Raw genomic sequence first — 20629 nt, 5'->3', positions numbered from 1 at the left:
TGGACTTAACATCGCCCGGTGCGGCTGCGGGACGTTTCAGTGCCCGGTGCGGCTCGGCCGCGGGACGTTTCGGTGCCCGGTGCGGCTCGGCCGCTGGACTTAACATCGCCCGGTGCGGCCGCGGGACGTTTCGGTGCCCGGGGCGGCTCGGCCGCGGGGCCTTCCATCCCCTTGCGGGGGCTGTGCGTGTCGGTTGCCTCGGTAGGGGTCGAGCTGTCTGTCCGTGGGTGTGGGGGGAGGAGAGGGGAAGTTTTGTTGCCTCCATCACAGTGAGGGGCTGTTTGGAGTCACTGTGATGGATGTTTGTGTTGGGGTCGTGTGTCCTGTGTTCTTTTCTTTTTTTGCTGTGACTGCTGAAATTTCGTTCGGTGTTGTGCCGAGTGACAATAAAGTTTTGTTATGTTATATTGCTGGGACTACTTTGTGTATCCAAGAACTACTTTGTATGGCTGTGTATATAAGTGATGGGTGTGATTAGGCGGTCACTCTGGATCCAGGCGGCCTTGGAAGAAACAGCCTGGAGTACAAGCTGCACCATGATAACATTTTAAACATGTGCACTCGTGGTCCGTCCAGAGTCACAAGAAAGGTACAACAGGTACCGGACCACGAAGAACAACATGGTGGCAGCGGCTTGGTGTTTCGCCTAGGGAGGGAATGAAGCATGCCCGAGCAGAAAAGGTTAAAAAGAAGAAAAAAAAGAAAAAGAAAAAAAAAAGCCCTGAAGGGAAACAAAACAAAATAAAAGTTTCCAGCTCGGTACGGGACGTTTGGAGTGCATCCCGACAGGGCCAGTGTGAGTTGGTATAGTTACCTGCTCAGTAGTCATTGGCGCAGAGTTGCCGACGTGACGCTGTAAGCTGCTGGGGGCGGTGCGTGTAGGCCCACGTCGCGCCCCAGCACCTGTGTAGGCCCGAGATTAGAAGCCTGCGACTGCTTCGCGGGGGAGAGACCGGGAGACCCGACACACGGAGATGTGCGGTGACAGGGGAAGACCGACACCCACGGAGGTGTGCGGCGACCGGGGGAGCCCCGGAGGAGACTGACACCTACGGAGGTGTGCGGCGACCGGAGGGGGTCGGCGACTGGAGGGACCGACCACCCGCGGAGGTGCAGCGGCCGGTAAGGCCGAGGCACTACATGCTTACCCAGGCGCGTCGACCGTAGAGTCGGGACGGCCCTGGGCCCGAGGCAGCGGCAACGCGTTCGAATTTGAGCGGCAGCTGCCGGGAGCACCTGTGGGCGGGGCCAGCGGCAGCGCGTTCGAAAAGTTGAACGGCAGCTGCCGGGGAGCACTTGTGGGCGAGGCCAGCGCACCGCGATTTCAGCAGTGGCAGCCCAGCAGTGGCAGCCCAGCAGTGGCAGGCCAGCAGTGGCAGCCCAGCAGTGCCAACCCAGCAGTGGCAGCCCAGCAGTGGCAGCCCAGCAGTGGGAGCCCAGCAGTGGCAGGCCAGCAGTGGGAGCCCAGCAGTGCCAGCCCAGCAGTGGCAGCCCAGCAGTGGCAGCCCAGCAGTGGGAGGCCAGCAGTGGCAGGCAAATCATGGTGGTGGAGCATCTAGAGCCTACACTACGTTTGATCTACACAGCACGTCTTCTTGAGGGGAAGATATGGAACAAAATGAATATTTTGTGTTTAATGACCTGTGTAGTGATCTGTGTAATGAAAGCTTAATGTATTATATTTGATGTTTTTGTATAAATGTATATATCTGTGGAGTGACCACACGGAGTGAGTGACCACACGGAGTGAGTGACCACACGGAGATGAGTGAAATTCCGCAGAGGAGTGACCACCATGATGGCGGAAAAAAAGCAATTGTGTTTAGTTGTGTTATTGGTTTTGTTTGCAAAAAGCAATGGTGTTTTGGTTTTGTTTGTTAAATATATTTTAGCCCTCGAATGGTAAAGAAAACAATTTTATATAAGACAAGGGGGATGTTGTAATATATAAGACAAGGGGGATGTTGTGATATTGCTGGGACTACTTTGTGTATCCAAGAACTACTTTGTATGGCTGTGTATATAAGTGATGGGTGTGATTAGGCGGTCACTCTGGATCAGATGACCACGGAATAAACAGCCTGGAGTTGAGCTCCAGCATTGTAACCTTTTATACACGTGTACTTGTGGTCCGTCCAGAGTCACTAAAGGTACAACAGGTACCGGACCACGAAGTACAACAGGGGGGGGGGGATGGCAACAATCACCGAAGCGCAGAGTTAAGTAAGGTAACGACCGCAGGAACTAAGCTGTTCCTGAACCTGCAGGTCCGGGAACGGAGAGACAGAGGAGGGTAAACAATCTGTGGTTGGGGTGAGAGCTGTCCTTGACGATGTAGCGCGCCCTTCGCAGACATCGCCTACTCTGGATAGACTCAATGGAGGGGAGTGAGGAACCGGTGATGCGTTGGGCAGTTTTCTCCAGTTTCACATCCTACACTAGAGTCAATTTACAGAAGCAAATTAACTCAAAAACCTGTATGTTTTAGGAATGTGGGAGGAAACGCACGTGGTCACAGGGAGAGAATGTGCAAACTCTGTACACACATCACCCATAGTCAGGACTTGATGAGGGTCTCTGGCGCTGGAAGACAGCAATTCTACAGCTGCGCCACTGTGTCTAAACGTATAAGATTATTAAGGGGTTGGACACGTTAGAGGCAGGAAACATGTTCCCAATGTTGGGGGAGTCCAGAACAAGGGGCCACAGTTTAAGAATAAGGGGTAGGCCATTTAGAACTGAGATGAGGAAAAACTTTTTCAGTCAGAGAGTTGTGAATCTGTGGAATTCTCTGCCTCAGAAGGCAGTGGAGGCCAATTCTCTGAATGCATTCAAGAGAGAGTTAGATAGAGCTCTTAAGGATAGCGGAGTCAGGAGGTACGGGGAGAAGGCAGGAACGGGGTACTGATTGAGAATGATCAGCCATGATCACATTGAATGGCGGTGCTGGCTGGAAGGGCCGAATGGCCTCCTCCTGCACCTATTGTCTATTGTGTCCCCTCTAGAGTTTAAGGGGCAGTCAGGGGAGGTGTGTAAGGTGAGTGGCTGAAAGTAAAGAATGACGGCAGAAGAGTTGTGGGCGTGTGTGTGTGCGCGCGTGCGTGCAGCTGGGCGGTGTGTACATGCAGGTTAAGTGTGGGCACAAGCAGCCACTCTGTCCCTACGGCCATACTAGCCTGAACACACCTGATCCCGTCTGATCTCGGAAGCTAAACAGGCTCAGGCCTGGTCAGTACTTGTGAGGACCTTGTTGAAGGCCTTCTGGAAGTCCAGATATAACACATCGACTGGTTCTCCCTTATCCACTCTACTAGTTACATCCTTGAAAAATTCTATAAGATTCGTCAGACATGATTTGCCTTTCATAAATCCATGCTGACTTTGTCCAATGATTTCACCACTTTCCAAATGTGCTGCATTCTATCCCATCTTTAATAACTGACTAGCATTTTCCCCACTACCGATGTTAGACTAACTGGCCTGTAATTCCCCGTTTTCTCCCTCCCTCCCTTTTTGAAAAGTGGGGTTACATTAGCTACCCTCCAATCCTCAGGAACTACTCCAGAATCTAAAGTGTTCGGCAAAACAGTTGCCGAGCCTAAACTGGGTCTCACCGGTGTAAATAATAAAGCAACAACAACAACCAAACTACATAAGTTGTAATGTACAACAGCCAACTGAGCTAGCAACCAGCTTGTCTTCGGGATGTGGGAGAAAATGTGAGCATCCGGGTAAAAACTGTGTGGTCACAGGGCGAACGTGCAAACTCCACATGGACAGCACCAGAGGCAAAGATTGGATCGATAGTGCTCCCAGAGGTGAGGAAAAGCCATTCCCTCCTCAGATGCTGCCTGCGCCAGTGAGTTCCTCCAGACCTTTGTGTTTTGTTTCATGATATGTGAAGTTGATTATGCGTGCATGTGTGTGCGTGTGTGTGAGCCTTTGTGAAGATGCATGTTGATGAGGGATGGGTATGGATTTGTGAAAGATGTGTGTTACCACAGTGAAGGAAAAAAGGAGTGAGTGAAGGAGTATTTAAATGTCTGGCAGTGTATGTGAGAGGAGGATCTTGCCGGTCGGTGGCAAAAAAAGCCTACGACACCCGGTATTCCCAGGCGGTCTCCCATCCAAGTACTGACCAGGCCCGAGCCTGCTTAGCTTCCGAGATCAGACGGGATCGGGCGTATTCAGGCTAGTATGGCCGTAGGCACAGAGTAGCAGCTTGTGCCCACACTTAACCTGCATCTACACTGCCTGCACACCAGTTTTCTCCAGTTTCTCATCCTACACTAGAGCCAATTTACAGAAGCCAATTAACTCAAAAACCTGCATGTTTTAGGAATGTGGCTATTCAGCTTTCAACACAATAGTCCCCACCAGACTGGCTGAGAAGCTGCTGGAACTGGGGCTTAACTAACACTCCCCTGTGTGTCTGGGTCCTGGACTCTCAGCCATTCCGGGAAGTAACCGAGTGAACCTACGCAACGGCAACGGCAACAGCAACGCCAACTGACCGTTGCCGGGCCCGGGCATTCACATGCGCGCTGAGCACTACGTAGCCGTGACCTTCTCTGGGACTGCGCAGTGGCGGCGTCGCCGGGCCCGGGCACGCACATGCGCGCTGAGCACTACGTAGCCGTGACCGGTACCGGACCTGCGCGATGGCGGCGTCGCCGGGCCCGGCCACGGGGGTGGGCATGCGCAGTGCCGCACCAGGCCGGGCCCGGAGCCTGGGCGTTGCGTATCGCGGCTGCCCGACTGCAGGCGGCGAACGGAGCCCACCCCCCCCCCGGGGAACATGACCCCGGCCATCGGCAACAAGCTGCGGCCCCACAACACGCGGGACAGCAGCGGACGATGGGCCGACACCGCGCTGCTGTGCGGAGCCTTCCTCGGCCTGGTGAGTGAGGGAGAGAGGGAGGGAGAGAGGGGGGGAGAGGGGGGAGAGAGGGAGGGGGGAGAGAGGGGGAGGGGGGAGAGAGGGGGGGAGGGAGGGGGGAGAGAGGGGGGGGAGAGAGGGAGGGAGAGAGGGAGAGAGGGAGGGAGGGGGGAGAGAGGGAGGGAGGGGGAGAGGGAGAGAGGGGGAGGGGGAGGGGGGAGAGAGGGAGGGGGGAGAGGGGGAGGGGGGAGAGTGGGAGGGGGAGAGGGGAGAGGGGAGAGGGGGAGAGGGGGAGAGGGGAGAGGGGGGAGAGAGGGAGGGGGAGAGAGGGAGGGGGGAGAGAGGGAGGGGGGAGAGGGGGAGGGGGGAGAGGGGGAGGGGGGAGAGGGGGAGGGGGGAGAGAGGGAGGGGGGAGAGAGGGAGGGGGGGAGAGGGGAGAGGGGGAGAGGGGGAGGGGGAGAGAGGGAGGGGGGAGAGGGGGAGGGGGGAGAGGGGGAGAGGGGGAGGGGGGGGGAGAGGGGGAGGGGGAGGGGGAGAGAGGGAGTGGGGAGAGGGAGAGGGGGGAGAGGGGGAGAGGGGAGAGAGGGAGGAGGGGGAGAGGGAGGAGGGGAGAGGGGGAGGGGGGAGAGGGGAGTGAGGGAGGGAGAGAGGGAGGGGGAGAGAGGGGGAGGGGGAGGGGGGAGAGAGGGAGGGGGGAGAGGGGGAGGGGGGAGAGAGGGAGGGGGGGAGAGGGGGAGGGGGGAGAGTGGGAGGGGGAGAGGGGAGAGGGGGAGAGGGGAGAGGGGGAGAGGGGGAGGGGGGAGAGTGGGAGGGGGGAGAGAGGGAGAGAGGGAGAGAGGGAGGAAGGGGAGAGAGGGAGAGGGGGAGAGGGAGGGAGGAAGGGGGAGAGAGGGGAGGGGGGAGAGAGGGAGGGAGAGGGAGGCAGAGAGGGGGGAGAGAGGGGGAGGGGGGAGAGAGGGAGAGGGAGGGGGGAGGGAGAGGGGAGAGAGAGAGGGAGGGAGGGAGGGAGGGAGGGAGGGAGGGAGGGAGGGAGGGAGGGAGGGAGGGGGGAGAGAGGGGGAGGGAGGGAGAGAGGGGGAAGAGAGGGGGAGAGAGGGAGGGGGATGAAGGGATTAAAAGTACCATTAGCAAATTTGCAGATGATACAATGCCGGGTGGCAGTGTGAACTGTGAGGAAGATGCTATGAGTTTGCAGGGTGACTTGGACAGGTTGTGTGAGTGGGCGGATGCACGGCAGATGCAGTTTAATGTGGATAAGTATGAGGTTATTCACTTTGGTGGTAAGAATAGGAAGGCAGAGTATTATCTGAATGGTGTCAAGTTAGGAAACATAGAAACATAGAAAATAGGTGCAGAAGGAGGCCATTCAGCCCTTCGAGCCTGCACCGCCATTCAATATGATCACGGCTGATCATCCAACTCAGTAACCTGTACCTGCCTTCTCTCCATAACCCCCTGATCCCTTTAGCCACAAGGGCCACATCTAACTCCCTCTTAAATATAGCCAATGAACTCGCCTCAACTACCTTCTGTGGCAGAGAATTCCACAGACTCACCTCTCTCTGTGTGAAGAAATGTTTTCTCATCGCGGTCCTAAAAGACTTCCCCCTTATCCTTAAACTGTGACCCCTTGTTCTAGACTTCCCCAACATCGGGAACAATCTTCCCGCATCTAGCCTCTCCAACCCCTTAAGAATTTTATATGTTTCTATAAGATCCCCCCTCAGTCTTCTAAATTCCAGCGAGTACAAGCCCAGTCTATCCAGTCTTTCCTCATATGAAAGTCCCGCCATCCCAGGGATCAATCTGGTGAACCTTCTCTGTACTCCCTCTAAGGCAAGAACGTCTTTCCTCAGGTTAGGAGACCAAAACTGCACACAATACTCCAGGTGTGGTCTCACCAAGGCCCTGTGCAACTGCAGCAGAACCTCCCTGCTCCTAAACTCAAATCCTCTTGCTATGAATGCCAACATACCATTCGCTTTCTTCACTGCCTGCTGCACCTGCATGCTTGCTTTCAATGACTGGTGCACCATGACACCCAGGTCACGTTGCATCTCCCCTTCTCCCAATCGGTCACCATTCAGGTAATACTCTGCTTTCCTGTTCTTGCCGCCAAAGTGGATAACCTCACATTTATCCACATTATATTGCATCTGCCATGCATTTGCCCACTCGCCTAATCTATCCAAGTCACTCTGCAGCCTCATGGCATCCTCCTCGCAGCTAACACTGCCACCCAGCTTCGTGTCATCCACAAACTTAGAGATGTTGCATTCAATTCCCTCGTCCAAATCATTAATATACACTGTAAATATCTGGGGTCCCAGCACTGAGCCTTGCGGTACCCCACTAGTCACTGCCTGCCGTTCCGAAAAGGACCCGTTTATTCCTACTCTTTGCTTCCTGTCCGCCAACCAATTTTCTATCCACCTCAACACTGAACCCTCAATACCGTGTGCTTTAAGTTTGTACACCAATCTCCTATGTGGGACCTTGTCGAAGGCCTTCTGAAAGTCCAGATATAACACATCGACTGGTTCTCCCTTATCCACTGGAAGTGGTGGCGCCTAACGGCTGCGGCTCGCTAGCAGTCTGTTTGTCTTTTTTCCTTTTTTTTTGTTGTGTGTCGGTATTGGGATGGTTTTTTGTTTTGTTTTTTGGTTGTGTATGTGTGGGGGGTGGTGGTGTGGGTGGGGGGATGGTGGTGTGGGTGGGGGGGTGGTGGTGTGGGTGGGGGGGTGGTGGGGGAAACCTTTCTGTTTTAGGTCTCTTCCTCACGGCGCGGGGTGCGGCTCGGCCGCGGGGCCTTCCATCGCCCGGTGCGGCTCGGCTGCGTGACCTAACATCGCCCGGTGCGGCTCGGCCGCGGGACTTTTCATCGCTGGTGCGGCTCGGCCGCTGGACTTAACAGTGCCCGGTGCGGCTCGGCCGCGAGGCCTTCCATCGCCTGGTGCGGCTCGGCCGCGGGACCTAACATCGCCCGGTGCGGCTTGGCCGCGGGGCCTTCCATCGCCCGGTGCGGCTCGGCCGCGGGACCTAACATCGCCCGGCGCGGCTCGGCCGCGGGACTTAGCTGCGCACGGCTTGGCCGCGGGGCCTTCCATCGCCCGGCTCGGCCGCGAGACGTTTCAGCGCCCGGTGCGACTCGGCCGCGGGCACTTCCATCCCCTTGCGGGGACTGTGCGGGTCGGTCGGGGACGAGCTGTCTGTCCGTGGGCGTGGGGAAGAGAGTGGAAGTTTTGTTGCCTCCATCACAGTGAGGGGGTGTTTGGAGTCACTGTGATGGACATTTGTGTTGGGGTCATGTGTCTTGTGTTCTTTTTTTTGTTGTGTGACTGCTATGTAATTTCGTTCGGTACCTTGGTACCGAATGACAAATAAAGCTCTGTTGACTGTTGACTCTACTAGTTACATCCTCGAAAAATTCTATAAGATTCGTCAGACATGATTTGCCTTTGGTAAATCCATGCTGACTTTGTCCGATGATTTCACCACTTTCCAAATGTGATGCTATCACATCTTTAATAACTGACTCTAGCATTTTCCCCACTACCGATGTTAGGCTAACTTGTCTATAATTCCCCGTTTTCTCTCTCCCTCCCTTTTTAAAAAGTGGGGTTACATTAGCTACCCTCCAATCCTCAGGAACTACTCCAGAATCTAAAGAGTTTTGAAAAATTATCACTAATGCATCCACTATTTCTGAGGCTACTTCCTTAAGCACTCTGGGATGCAGCCTATCTGGCCCTGGGGATTTATCTGCCTTTAATCCATTTAATTTACCTAACACCACTTCCCGACTAACCTGGATTTCCCTCAGTTCCTCCATCTCATTAGACCCCCGGTCCCCCGCTATTTCCGGCAGACGGTTTATGTCTTCCTTAGTGAAGACAGAACCAAAGTATTTGTTCAATTGGTCTGCCATCTCCTTGTTCCCTATGATCAATTCACCTGTTTCCGACTGCAAGGGACCTACATTTGTCTTAACTAATCTTTTTCTCTTGACATATCTATAAAAGCTTTTGCAGTCTGTTTTTATGTTCCTTGCCAGTTTTCCCTCATAATCTATTTTCCCTTTCCTAATTAAGCCCTTTGTCCTCCTCTGCTGGACTCTGAATTTCTCCCAGTCCTCTGGTATGCTACTTTTTCTGGCTAATCTGTATGCTTCATCTTTTGTTTTAATACTATCCTTGATTTCCCTTGTTAGCCACGGATGCACTACCTTTCCTGGTTTGTTCTTTTGCCAAACTGGGATGAACACTTGTTGTAGTTCATCCATGCGACCTTTAAATGCCTTCCATTGCATGTCCACCGTCAACCCTTTCAGCATCAATCGCCAGTCTATCTTGGACAATTCACGCCTCATACCCTCAAAGTTACCTTTCTTTAAGTTCAGAACACTTGTTTCTGTATCGACTTTGTCACTCTCCATCCTAATGAAGAACTCTACCATATTATGATCACTCTTGCCCAAGGGGCCTCGCACAACAAGACTGCTAACTAACCCTTCCTCATTACTCAATACCCAGTCTAGAATGGCCTGTTCTCTCGTTGGTTCCTCGACATGTTGGTTTAGAAAACCATCTCTCAAACATTCCAAGAAATCCTTTTCCTCAGCGCCCCTGCCAGTTTGGTTCACCCAATCTATATGTAGATTGAAGTCACCCATTATAACTGCTGCACCTTTAGTGCACGCATTTCTAATTTCCTGCTTGATGCCATCCACGTACAACGTGATCTGGGTGTCCTAGTGCATCAGTCACTGAAAGGAAGCATGCAGGTACAGCAGGCAGTGAAGAAAGCCAATGGCATGTTGGCCTTCATAACAAGAGGAGTTGAGTATAGGAGCAAAGAGGTCCTGCAGTTGTACAGGGCCCTAGTGAGACCGCACCTGGAGTATTGTGTGCAGTTTTGGTCTCCAAATTTGAGGAAGGATATTCTTGCTATTGAGGGCGTGCAGCGTAGGTTTACTAGGTTAATTACCGGAATGGCAGGACTGTCATATGTTGAAAGACTGGATCGACAAGGCTTGCAAACACTGGAATTTAGAAGGATGAGAGGAGATCTTATTGAAACGTATAAGATTATTAAGGGGTTGGACACGTTAGAGGCAGGAAACATGTTCCCAATGTTGGGGGAGTCCAGAACAAGGGGCCACAGTTTAAGAATAAGGGGTAGGTCATTTAGAACTGAGATGAGGAAATACTTTTTCAGTCAGAGAGTTGTGAATCTGTGGAATTCTCTGCCTCAGAAGGCAGTGGAGGCCAATTCTCTGAATGCATTCAAGAGAGAGCTGGATAGAGCTCTTAATGATAGCGGAATCTGGGGTTATGGGGAGAAGGCAGGAACGGGGTACTGATTGAGAATGATCAGCCATGATCACATTGAATGGCGGTGCTGGCTCGAAGGACGAAATGGCCTCCTGCACTTATTGTCTATTGTCTATTGTCTAACTAAATTAAATAAATCAGATTGTCTTTCTTGGATAGGTGATGTTTCGGATCGGACAGGAGATGGTTTCGGGGGATATGGGCCAAACGCAGGGGACTAAATGAGACGGGGCACTTGGCTGGCATGGAGGAGTTGGGCCGAAGGGCCTGTTTGCGCGCTGCGTGCCTGTTGTTTTCTCAGTGATGTGAAAGTTACCAAGACCTGTGCTGCTCTCTCGTGACCCTTCCCTGACGTGACCGCAACTCCCTCTTTCTCTCTCCTCAGGGGATGGGCATTGCTGTTTTGGGCCCTACTTTCAAAGAGCTGGCGGTGAATGTAAACAGAAACATCAGCGACATCTCCTACATCTTTGCGGGCCGTTCGCTGGGCTACCTGGGGGGATCGCTGGTGGGTGGGCTTCTCTTCGACCACATCGACCAGCACCTGTTACTCGGTAAGCCCACACGACAGTGCGAGCGAGTCAGCTCGGCCTAACCTGCAACCTCTTCATAGGCTCGTGTCAGAGGAACACAATTAGGCCATTCGGCCCATCAAGTCTACTCCGCCATTCAATCATGACTGATCTATCTCTCCCTCCTAACTCCATTCTCCTGCCTTCTCCCCATAACCCCTGACACCCGAAGGTAAACACAAAATGCTGGAGTAACTCAGCGGGTCAGGCAGCATCTCTGGAGAGAAGGAATGGGTGACTTTTCGGGTCGAGACCCTTCTTCAGACCCGAAACGTCACCCATTCCTTCTCCAGAGATGCTGCTTGACCCGCTGAGTTACTCCAGCATTTTGTGTCTACCATCAAATTTAACCAGCACCTGCAGTTTGCGTTCCTACCCCTGGCACCTGTACTGATCAAGAATCTATCTCTGCCTTAAATATATTGAAGCCCCTGTGTCAGGGCGGTCGAAGCCCCCGTGTCAGGTCGATCCAAGCCCCCCGTGTCAGGGCGATCCAAGCCCCCGTGTCAGGGCGATCCAAGCCCCCCGTGTCAGGGCGATCCAAGCCCCCCGTGTCAGGGCGATCCAAGCCCCCGTGTCAGGGCGATCCAAGCCCCCCCCGTGTCAGGGCGATCTAAGCCCCCGCGTCAGGGCGATCAAAGCCCCCGCGTCAGGGCGGTCGAAGCTCCCGAAGTCGGTCCCTAACCAGAGACCACGAGCTCCACGATGTTAAAGTCCACAGGTTCCCGCGGTTGGAGCTCCGAGGTCGATCCCCGCCAGCCCCACGATGTTAAGTCCCGTAAGCTCCCCGCGGCTGGAACTCCCGAAGTCGGCCTCCAGCAAAGGCTGCCAGCTCCACGATGCTAGGCCGCAGTCTCCAGTTGCCAGCTCCACGATGCTAGGCCGCAGTGTGTACAGAAATACAATACGGAAAAAAATTGCATCTCTGTTGAGATAAGAGATTTTTAAAAAGTTTCCCCCAAACACCCCCCCCCCCCCACCCCCACCCCCACATAAAGCAAGCTAAAGAACACTAAAACATACATTTAACACATACTAAAAACCAACAAAGACGGAAAGGACGAGACGGACTGTTGGCGAGGCGGCCCTTTTGGGCACCACTTTGGTACCATTGATTTTGATTAGGGCATGTACTCCACCACGCTTCCTAAAGTCAATAACTAGCTCCTTTGACTTGCTGTCATTGAGCGAGAGGTGTATTCTTGACACCATGCTACCTCACACCCTAACCCTAATGCATGACGCCTAGGGGTTGCCAACTGTCCCGTATTAGCCGGGACCAAAGATACTAGAGGAGCAAGATAGACTACTCGACCCTAAAATCCGTAGTGCGTCACGGCGCCATTTTAGTAGGCAGAAACATTTAAAAGAAAAATAACAAAAATCTGTGAATTGATAGATGAGATATGTTCTGCATTTTAATGGTATTTTAACACACACTGTTCCCCCACAACACTGATCACACTGCGAGAGGCAGAGCGGACGGCAGGTTTTGCTTACTAAAATGGCGGACGTTATGCTTACTAAAATGGCGGACGTTATGCTCTTTTGCGTACTACCCTTCAGTATAGGCGATATATCTTGCTCCTCTAGTATCTTTGACTGGGACATCCCGTATTTTGGGCAAAATCTGTTTGTCCTGTACGGGACCGACTGCCCTTGTCCCGTATTAGTAGGGTTGCCAACTTCCTCGCCCCCAAATACGGGACAAACGGTCACGTCACCGCCCCGCGCCCCACGTGACCTCACCCAGCCAGCGGCCACGCGCTCCCGCTCCACCAATGGCGGCCGCCATTGGTGGAGCGGGAGCACGTGGCCGCTGGCTGGGTGAGGTCACGTGGGGCGCGGGGCGGTGATGTCACCTTGCCCCGTATCTGGGAGTGAGGAAGTTGGCGATCCCAATGGCGCCCAAACCAGGCGACTCTCTGTCTGCTGGTCCCAGAAATGGATCTACAATTACTCGCTCCTCTCTGTTAAACCTTTATTTGAACGGCAGACCTTGCGCCAAACGTCATTCCCTTTATCCTGCCTCTGCGCACTGTGGACGGCTCCATTGTAACCGTACAGCCTTTCTGCTGACTGGACGGCACGCAACAAAAGCTGCAACTGTACACAGTGGCCAGCTTGATTGTAATCACGTATAATCTACATCGGGCACGAGGTACGGAAGTGTGAAAACCCACACCTCCAGATTCAGGGACAGTTTATCTTCCCAGCTGTTATCAGGCAACTGAACCATCCTACCACAACCAGAGAGCAGTGCTGAACTACTATCTACCTCAATGATCAGCCAAGATCACATTGAATGGCGGTGCTGGCTCGAAGGGCCGAATGGCCTACGCCTGCACCTATTGTCTATTGTCATTGGTGACAATTTGAACTTTAATTATACTTTTATCTAGCACTAAACATTATTCCCTTTATCCTGCATCTGTACACTGGATGGCTCGATTGTAACCATGTAGTCTTTCTGCTGACTGGTTTGCACGCAACAAAGGCTTTTACATAAATTGGATAGGTATATGGATAGGAGGGGAGGGGAGGGTTATGGTCTGAGTGCAGGTAGATGAGACTAGGTCAGGGAGAATGGTCGGCGTGGACTGGTGGGGCCGGACAGGCCTGTTTCCATGCTGTAGTTATATGTTATATGTTATAGACAATAGGTGCAGGAGGAGGCCATTTGGCCCTTCAAGCAGCACCGCCATTCATTGTGATCATGGCTGATCATCCACAATCAGTAACCCGTGCCTGCCTTCTCCCCTTGATTCCGCTAGCCCCTAGAGCTCTATCTAACTCTCTTTTAAATCCATCCAGTGATTTGGCCTCCACTGCCCTCTGTGGCAGAGAATTCCACAAATTCACAACTCTCTGGGTGAAACAGTTTCTTCTCACCTCAGTTTTAAATGGCCTCCCCTTTAATCTTAGACTGTGTGGCCCCTGGTTCTGGACTCCCCCAACATCAGGAACATTTTTCCTGCATCTAGCTTGTCCAGTCCTTTTATGATTTTGTACGTCTCTATAAGATCGCCTCTCATCCGTCTAAACTCCTGTGTTACAATTTCACTGTACCTCGGTGCACGGGGCAAGACACTAGAATGAAGCAGACAATTTCTACTGTCTTTCTGATTGAGCGTGTCCTTGTGCAGGAATCTCGACACTGATGACAGCAGTGGGCCTTTACCTTATTCCATGGTGTAGGAAGATGCCACTGTTGATGGCACTAATGTCTCTCATCGGCATTTCAATGGGCATACTGGACACAGGTTCGTAAGCGTTTCCAGTTTCCATGCTCACCATTACTTGTGTACTTGTAACGTGTGAACTCTCTACTGGCTAGCGTGCGGCGTGGTGGCGCAGCAGGTGGAGCTCTCCCTCACCTGCGTGGGTTTACTCTGGGTGCTCTGGTTTCACAAGCTCACAAGATATAGGACATTCGGCCCATCGAGTCCACTCCGCCATTCAATCATGGCTGATCTCTGCCTCCTAATCCCATTTCCGTGCCTTACTCTCCATCACCCTTGACACCCGTTCCAATCAAGAAACAGGTCCACACACTCCAAAGACGTGCGGGTTTGTAGGTTAATTGGCCCTCTGGAGTGGATGGGAAAGTGGGATATCGTAGAACTAGTGTGATCGGGGGATCGATGGTCAGTGTGGATACGGTGGGCTGAAGGGCCTGTTATCATGCTGCATTTCTAAGTGGTTCTGCTTCAAATGTCACTGAACTTGGATAGGTGACGTTTCGGGCCGAACTCTGAAGAAGGGTCCCAACCTGAAACGTCAGCCATCCTTTTTCTCCAGCGATGCAGCCTGACCCGCTGAGTTACTCCAACGCTTTGTGTCTATTTGTGGTTTAAACCAGCATCTGTAGTTCCTTATTTACAGATTTGATGTTGTGATGGGGTGGCCTGGTGGAGGTGCTGCCTCACAGCACCAGACACCCGGCTTCCAACCTGACCACGGGTGCTGTCTGTACAGAGTTGCTACCTTCTCCCCGTGACCACGTGGGCTTTTCCCGGGCGCTCCGGTTTCCCCCCACATTCTAAAGACGCCCAGGTTTGTGGGTTGATTGTCTCTGTATAATTGTAAATGGTCACTGATGCGTGTGGGATAGTGCTAGAGTGTGGGGCTCGCTGGGCGGCGTGGACTCTGTGGGGGTGGGGAAGGGCCTGTTGCCGCGCTGTAAGTGTAACGTGTAAAGGCGTGCGGTGTTGGTGCGGGCAGCCTGTGACGTGCTGACCTTGTGTGCTTGCAGCTGGCAACCTGCTGATTTTGTTGACGTGGGGTGATGGAGTGGGACCATACATCCAGGCCCTGCACTTCAGCTTTGCCCTGGGTGCATTCCTGACGCCGATCCTGGCCAAGCCGCTGCTGGGCGAGTTGCATAAGGCGGTGGCGAGTGGGGACTGGAGGCCAGCGCACGGGTGGAACGGCTCGGAGACCGGGGCCTGGAGCCGCCTGCATTTGGCCGCCATCAGCCTCGGCCCCTTCGTCTGGACCTACCTGATCATCGCCAGCTTCGTGCTCCTGGTCTCCGGCTCCTTCCTCATCATCTACCTGAGGTCCGACCCCAGCCGCGGGAAGCCCGGCCCGTCTACCGGGGAGAGTCCCTTCGCCAGGCACCACAGCGTGCTGATGTGCCTCCTCGCCATCTTCTTCTTCTGGTACGTGGGCGCTGAGGTAGCGTACGGATCGTACATCTTCACCTACGCCAAAGCCTTTGTCCACATGGACGACAACCAAGCGGCTGGGCTGAACTCCTTGTTCTGGGGGACCTTTGCCGCGGTCAGGGGTGCCTCCATCTTGTTTGCCACCTGCCTTTTCCCCGGGACAATGATCCTGCTCAGCGTGTTGGGCTGCATGGTCGCGTCCCTGATCCTGACGCTGTTCTACACCGACCGCGGCGCGCTGTGGTTGGGCACCGGCCTGTATGGCGCGTCGATGGCCGCCATCTTCCCCACCGGGGTCTCCTGGATCAAGCAGTACACCGCCACCACCGGCCGGGCGGCCTCGCTCTTCGTGTTCGGCGCGGCCCTGGGGGAGATGGTGGTGCCGGCGACCGTGGGCCTACTGCAGGGCGTGGAGAGCCTGCAGCGTCGCCCGGTGCTGATGCTGACCGCCCTCGCCACCTCCGTCGCCACCGCTGCCCTGTTCCCGCTCATGTACAAGCTGGCCACCGCCCCCCCCAGCCGCGCCACGCCCCGAGGCGAGGACCAGACCGCGCTGCTGGGATCGCGGGCCGACGAGGACGGGGGCGAAGACGGGGACAGCGCCGAGTGGAACGACGCAGACTTCGAGGTCATCGAGATGAGCGACGTCAGGGAGGAGGCCGCCAAGCCCAAGCTGCAGCCGCTTCCAGCACACTCCGCCTCCCCCCAGCTACCCGCCCTCCCCACCCTCCCCACCCTCCCTACCCTCCCCACCCTCCCTACCCTCCCCACCCTCCCTACCCTCGCCTTCCTCGGAGGCTCCCCGAGAAAGAAGCTGCTCCTCCTGGACCGCGAGAAAAATGACTGAACCCCTCCCCCACCCAACTACACTCCACCCCACAACACTCTCCCCTCCACTCCAATACACTCCACTCCAATACACTCCACTCCAATACACTCCACTCCACCCCCCCACTATACTCCACTCCAATGCAATCCACTCACTCCACTCCCCCCACTCCACTCCAATACACTCCACTCCAATACACTCCACTCCAATACACTCCACTCCAATACACTCCACTCCAATACACTCCACTCCAATACACTCCACTCCAATACACTCCACTCCACCCCCCCACTATACTCCACTCCAATGCAATCCACTCACTCCACTCCCCCCACTCCACTCCAATACACTCCACTCCAATACACTCCACTCCAATACACTCCACTCCAATACACTCCACTCCAATACACTCCACTCCAATACACTCCACTCCACCCCTCCACTATACTCCACTCCAATACAATCCACTCACTCCCCCCACTCCACTCCTCTCCCCCCCACACTCCACTCCACCCCCCACTCCAATACACTCCACTCCACCCCCCCACTATACTCCACTCCAATACACTCCACTCCCTCCACTCCAATACACTCCACTCCCCCCACTCCACTCCAGCGGTGGACTCGTTCACGGGTAGGGCAGCCTCCTCTTCCAGGGGGGCAATACCCAACACTACAGGGCACAGCTTCACGGGGAGAGGGGCAACGGTTAAAGGAGGGTACACCAAGCGGACCCCTTGGGCCCAAACCTCTCCTGCATTGGTGTAGCACCCACCCCTCCCCCACTCTCCTCTCCCCCTCCCCGCCCCCCCCCCCCACTCAGGCACTCCAACCCCCCCGAACCTCTCCTGCATTGGTCTAGCACCCTCCCCTCCCCCATGTGCAGGGCAAGTTGTTTACACAGGGTGGTGGGGGCCTGGAACGTGCTGCCAGGGGGTGGTGTTGGAGGCAGATACCATTGTGGTGTTTAGAGAGGCACGTGGATATGCAGGGAATGGAGGGACATGGGCCACGTGCAGGTAGATCGGAGCAGGTCTCGACGTGGTGTGTTGGGCACGACATTGTGGGCCACAGGGCCTGTTCTTGTGCTGCACAGATCTTTGCACCAAAGCTTTATGTCCCATCTCCGCGGCACCACAGAAGAATATATGTCTCTAGATCCTTTATTATAAATCTGTCAGTTCTTTCCCCTGAAGCAGTGAATGTGTAAAGAAGTTGCTTGTAATTTTTGTGTTGATCATTAGGGCCGAATTTGCATTTTATTGTCTTTTTTTAAAATTCTGGAAAGAATTTTAACCATTTGCATGACAATTTGATGTTTCTGTAGAGGTTGTGGGAAGTATTTCTGGCTAAAGTTGATTGTGGGACTTTGGGACATCAACAATCATTCAAATGAGAAAACAATCATGAAGGTTTATAAGTGATAGTAGGATAAGGCCATTCGGCCCATCAAGACTCCTCTGCCATTCAATCATGGCTGATCCATCACTCCCTCCTAACTAGAAGGTGACAGGTATTTTTAACTGCAAATTTCCCCAGTGTGGGACGAATAAAGGAATATATTAATATATTTAATATTAAGCTGAGGAGTAGTACACGTTAATGTATGGAAAACATATGAATTCTGGTCCCCTTCTGTCGAAGTGAAGATGAAATCTTTCAAATGTGTGGCTGTGCATTTGAGAGTAAAGGTTTGAATGTAAAATATGCCATTTGTGGGGCCATGATTTTTTTGTGAAACGTCACCTATCCATATTCCCCACAGATGCTGCCTGACCCACTGAGTTACTCCAGCACTCTGTGAAACGTCACCATTTGGCCCTTCAGCCAGCAAACGGCTCTTAAGGATAGCGGAGTCAGGGGGTATGGGGAGAAGGCAGGAACGGGGTACTGATTGAGAATGATCAGCCATGATCACATTGAATGGCGGTGCTGGCTCAAAGGGCTGAATAGCCTCCTCCTGCACCTATTGTCTATTGCCGCTATTAACCAAGATTGTAGCATTTATAGAATGGGTTGCAGAATCCGGGCTCCCATTGCAGCAGCTTGGTCAGGTCTGGTTTCCCCGGAGCTGAGGGACTTTCAGCTTTACAAACACATTTGCAGCAAACCTTGAAGTGACCACAGGGTGGCGCAGTGGTAGAGTTGCTGTCTCACGGCGCCAGAGACCCAGGTTCCATCCCGACTACGAGTGCTGTCTGTACGGAGTTTGTACGTTCTCCCCGTGACCTGCGTGGGTTTTCTCCGGGTGCTCCATTTTCCCCCCAGACTCATAGACTCATTTGGCCCTTCGAGCCAGCACCGCCATTCATTGTGATCATCCACAATCAGTAACCCATGCCTGCCTTCTCCCCATATCCCTTGATTCCACTAGCCCCTAGAGCTCTATCTAACTCTCTTTTAAATTCATCCAGTGATTTGGCCTCCACTGCCCTCTGTGGCAGAGAATTCCACAAATTCACAACTCTCTGGGTGAAAAAGTTTTTTCTCATCTCAGTTTTAAACCTCACTCCAAAGATGGTTAATTGGCTTCTGTAAATCGTCGCTAGTGTGTAGATTAGTGCTAGTATACGGGGCCGATTGCTGGTTGGCGCGGACTCGATGGGCCGAAGGGCCTGTTTCCACATTGTATCTCTAAAGTCGAAAGTAACAACCAAAAATGTGTTTATGTTGAAGACCGACAAAAAATGCTGGGGTAACTCAGCGGGACAGGGAGTATCTCTGGAGAGAAGGGATGGGTGATGTTTCGGGTTGACGAGGATCAGGGGGAGAGGGCCTCTGGAGGTATTGAGCCTGTTATGATTTTTTGACAAGGCTTGAACAGCAGTAAGAAGAAGGCTGACGGTCACTGCAGATGCTGCAATCTCCAGCACAAACTGCTGGAAGGGTCCATTCCCTCCGCAGATGCTGCCTGACCTGCTTAATTCCTCCGGCATTTTGTGTTTGATGTTTGCCAATCTAAGGTCTGAAACATGAAACTTTAACTGGTTCTCCGCAGTTCAGTGTAGTTTATTGTCACGTGTACCCAGGTACAGTGACAAGCTTCTGTTGCACGCTAACCAGTCAGCAGAAAGATGATACATGATTACAATTGAGCCGTTTACAGTGTACAGATACATGATAATGGAATAACGTTTAGTGCAAGGTAAAGCCAGCAAAGTCCAATCAAGGATAGTCCGAGGGTCACCAAAGAGGTAGATTAGTAGTTCAACACTGCTCTCGGCTTGCGGTAGGATGATTCAGATTTTGTCTAACCTGAGTTTTTCTAAATGGTTTTTATCTGTGTTTCCAGTACCTGCAGTTGTGCTTTTCAGCTGAAGCTGCTTGTCCCGAATCCCCTGTGAAATGTGAAGCTCAAAGGACGACAGAGTGCTGGAGTAACTCAGCGGGTCAGGCAGCATTTCTGGAGAACATGGATAGGTGACATTTCAGGTCAAGACTGTTCTTTGAGTTTTAATTTATTGTTTTTGAGTTATTCAGAAAAGTCATCTACCCATGTTCTCCACAGATGCTGCCTGACCCGCTGAGTTACTCCAGCACTCTGTGAAACGTCACCTATCCATGTTCTCCACAGATGCTGCCTGACCCGCTGAGTTACTCCAGCACTCTGTGAAACGTCACCTATCCATGTTCTCCACAGATGCTGCCTGACCCGCTGAGTTGCTCCAGCATTTTGTGTCTCAGGAAGAGAAAGTGAGTTCACAAGGAACTATTGTCACTAGGCGATCGCTAGTTGGCGTGGACTTGGTGGGCCAAGGGGCCTGTTTCCAAGCGGTGTCTCTCAACCACAAGATCTATTTGGGGTTTAATCTTGTTCTGATTAGCCACGGGAACCGCGCTGTGGACACAGTGGAATGGAGGAAGAGCTCAGTGGACCACAGGGTGTTGATACCAGAACATTCTCATTGAAACGTGCTGCTTTTTAATATGAGTATTGTTCATTTTCTTGTTGATTCCTTTATAGTTGCACTAGCCAAGACACTTTACATTATGCGATGGATATGTGTGTGTCTGTTTCTCAATTAATTACATCATTTTCAAATTCCATGAAGTCTCATTAGCAGATTTGCTAGTGAGGGATGTTATTTACCTTTCCATGGATTAATAAAGCATCAAATCTTTATACGTGGTCTGTGTTTAATCACTGCACAATGGATAAATCAACAGTGTAGTCATTTGTCGGGCTGGAAATGGTTGGACATCTGCAATGGTCAATTACTCTCATTCATAAGTGATAAGAACAGAATTAGGCTATTCGGCCCATCAAGTCTACTACGCCATTCAATCATGGCTGATCTATCTCTCCCTCCTAATCCCATTCTCCTGCGTTCTCCCCATAGCATCTG

At 52.9% G+C, this 20629-nt stretch overlaps 1 protein-coding gene and 1 non-coding gene across 3 annotated transcripts; one reads left to right on the top strand and one right to left on the bottom strand.

Annotated features, from left to right (window-relative positions):
• Positions 1-4090: 4090 nt before the first annotated feature.
• LOC144594123 (5S ribosomal RNA) lies at positions 4091-4209 on the bottom strand. The gene has a single exon (XR_013547351.1). It is a non-coding gene; the product is annotated as a 5S ribosomal RNA (ribosomal RNA).
• Positions 4210-4692: 483 nt separating this feature from the next.
• slc60a2b (solute carrier family 60 member 2b) lies at positions 4693-20391 on the top strand. Of its 2 annotated transcripts, none has more exons than XM_078399912.1 (4): positions 4693-4900; positions 10598-10766; positions 13931-14047; positions 15040-20391. In XM_078399912.1, exons 1-4 carry the CDS (start codon positions 4799-4801, stop codon positions 16299-16301), a joined length of 1650 nt encoding a protein of 549 aa, XP_078256038.1. In that variant the 5' UTR covers positions 4693-4798; the 3' UTR covers positions 16302-20391. The 2 variants fall into 2 exon arrangements, with proteins under 2 accessions (XP_078256038.1, XP_078256039.1); XM_078399913.1 differs by lacking the exon at positions 4693-4900 and adding an exon at positions 7719-8020.
• The last annotated feature ends 238 nt before the right edge of the window (positions 20392-20629 follow it).

The sequence above is a fragment of the Rhinoraja longicauda genome, chromosome 5, assembly GCF_053455715.1.
Source record: "Rhinoraja longicauda isolate Sanriku21f chromosome 5, sRhiLon1.1, whole genome shotgun sequence".
Taxonomy (NCBI): domain Eukaryota; kingdom Metazoa; phylum Chordata; class Chondrichthyes; order Rajiformes; family Arhynchobatidae; genus Rhinoraja; species Rhinoraja longicauda.
The sequence above is the reverse complement of the archived record's forward strand: the minus strand, read 5'-3'. Positions and strand labels throughout refer to the sequence as shown.